Raw genomic sequence first — 2164 nt, forward strand, 5'->3', positions numbered from 1 at the left:
AACAGAGATCCAAGTTGTAATGATTATTCTGTAATTAATTACACTTACACGTGTGCTGTACATAGTTATCATACTAGGACTAGCAGCAGTAGACCGACAGTAATAAGTATGCAGCCGCAGAATTTTAAGAAATGTTTGATGAATAAGCCTGACTTGACCTTTAGTAGCAGTAGGTATTAAAGTAGCAGTAAAAAGTTGTAGTAATAATAGGAGAAGTAGTATAGTGTCCCATACAGTACACACTGGTTCCTTCTGGCAGCCTTTTGTAGGGGGAGGTCTGGAAGCAGCAGGCCAGCTCACAGCTCCTCTTTTATTCTCTGCCTCTCTCTTTGCTCTGACAGATCCGTGCTGATATCAGATTGATGGGCCGGTTTGATTGAAGTCTCTTTGTCGTGCTGATGTCACAGCGAGTGATGGATTAGGCGTGTGCGTCAAAACAGACGTGCACGCGCAAGCTCCACTCCTGAACCGAGGGGTCCCGTTCCCTCCCCTACACACACACATACACACAAGTGTCACCGCTGCCGTGACCGGCTGACAAACTTCTGGCCTCCGGTCACCACAGACGATGTGACGACGAGCCACGTGATCCAGAGAGGTAAGAAAAGAAGTGACACGGAAAACAGAAATAAGGAAGAAAGAGTCAAGGAAAAGAGGAGAAAACAGAGAGTGAAGGGGGGAAGCAGCATGGAGGAAGACAGGCTGTAACTAGTGTGTAGGTGAGGAGGTGACCTGACTGTATTCTGTGTTCTCGCGGTGTTTTCCACTGTCACCGATGAGCCTTTGGAAACGCAACCTGACTTGAGCTAATGACAGGCCTTCCGTTTACGCACACACACTGACAAACATCACAGCGGAGCTCACTATTCATGCGTGTTTAGGTTTGGGAACGTATAGTCTCCACTTTCTTTTCCTTCCCAGTGGAAGAATTTGCGCTTTTCATGTGTATTTTTTCTGCATTTTGCTAAAAACTTGTTTTCTTTTGGATGTTTCGTTTTCATTTCTTCTTGTGATTTATTTGACGCCATACTATTTACTCTACTTTTACATTTTTATTGTATTTACACTTTTTGATGGGATTTTTCTATATTTGATGTCTCTGTGGGTTCCTGCTTCAAGCTGGTTATTCTGAAGTGCCACCATTCCTCCTGTCTGCATGGACAACATGAACTCCTTTGTGGAATACCCCATTTATAACCGCCCGGACACCGGCGCTTATTCTACGCCCAAATCCGGATACCACCATCAGCATCATGCGCATCATCCTCTGGACCAGCATCAGAGCTTCCCGGTGACCTCCTTTCACACGGGACCCCCGGGCTCCTCGTCTCCCGTTAACGGGACGAGAAGTGACAGCACAAATTACACCGGGGACAGGCGGTTGTATGGGGCTACCGCAGCGGGCACGGGCGGTGGAGGAGTGCACGGGACCACAGGGCTGAGCCAGCATCATCAGCAACATCCACATCATCACCATGAGCACCAACAGCATGAACAGACGCACAACAGCTACCATCATCATCCTAACCTTCAGCAAACCCAAAGCTTACAAAGTGGAATTTTGCATTCATATAATAACGGGAATAACGGCAACACTGTGGCCTACACGAGCCAGACCTGTTCTGCAAGCTCGGAGTATGTCGCCACAACGGGCCCTTCCAACACTGTTCACCCTCAGTATTTTATGGAGGAGCCTGTGGCCTCTACCTACTATCATCAATCATCCTTCCCCAGCACGGCCCCCACTATCGGTCCCAGCTATGGGGCCCTGCCCGGGGCCTACTGCGGGCCTCATGGCGCTCTGACAGGGTCACAGTACCCGCAGCAGCTCGGAGGTGGTCTGGACGCAGGCTACCTGGGGCTTCCTCTCAGGGGAGGTTACGGGGAGCTGCCGATCTCTGAGGACCGAGGGAGGGGTGATGAGGACGGCCAGCAGGCCGGGCAGGGACAGACCTTCGACTGGATGAAAGTGAAGAGGAACCCGCCTAAGACAGGTAAGAAATGGTCGGTGACTTTTCGTTATTTGGCGACTTTAAGGCCACAGTCGAAGCTTTATCGAGGGGCTGGGCCAGAAGTTAGTTAAATGTTCAGGCTTCACAACTAACGGCCGGTGTGAAAAGGTTTTCAGCGGGAGCCTGAATACGCATGACTGGGGCCTCTTTTG

General features: G+C 49.9%; 1 protein-coding gene across 1 annotated transcript in view; it reads left to right on the plus strand.

The window, feature by feature from the left end:
- Positions 1-365: 365 nt before the first annotated feature.
- Positions 366-2164, plus strand: part of hoxb1a (homeobox B1a) — a 3778-nt gene continuing 1979 nt past the window's right edge. Inside the window, exons 1-2 of the mRNA XM_020608310.1 lie at positions 366-598; positions 1120-1994. Coding sequence (XP_020463966.1) covers positions 1157-1994 — 838 coding nt within the window. The 5' untranslated portion in view covers positions 366-598; positions 1120-1156. The remainder of the gene's footprint in view (positions 599-1119; positions 1995-2164) is intronic.

The sequence above is a fragment of the Monopterus albus genome, unplaced genomic scaffold (assembly GCF_001952655.1).
Source record: "Monopterus albus unplaced genomic scaffold, M_albus_1.0 scaffold92.1, whole genome shotgun sequence".
Lineage (NCBI taxonomy): Eukaryota > Metazoa > Chordata > Actinopteri > Synbranchiformes > Synbranchidae > Monopterus > Monopterus albus.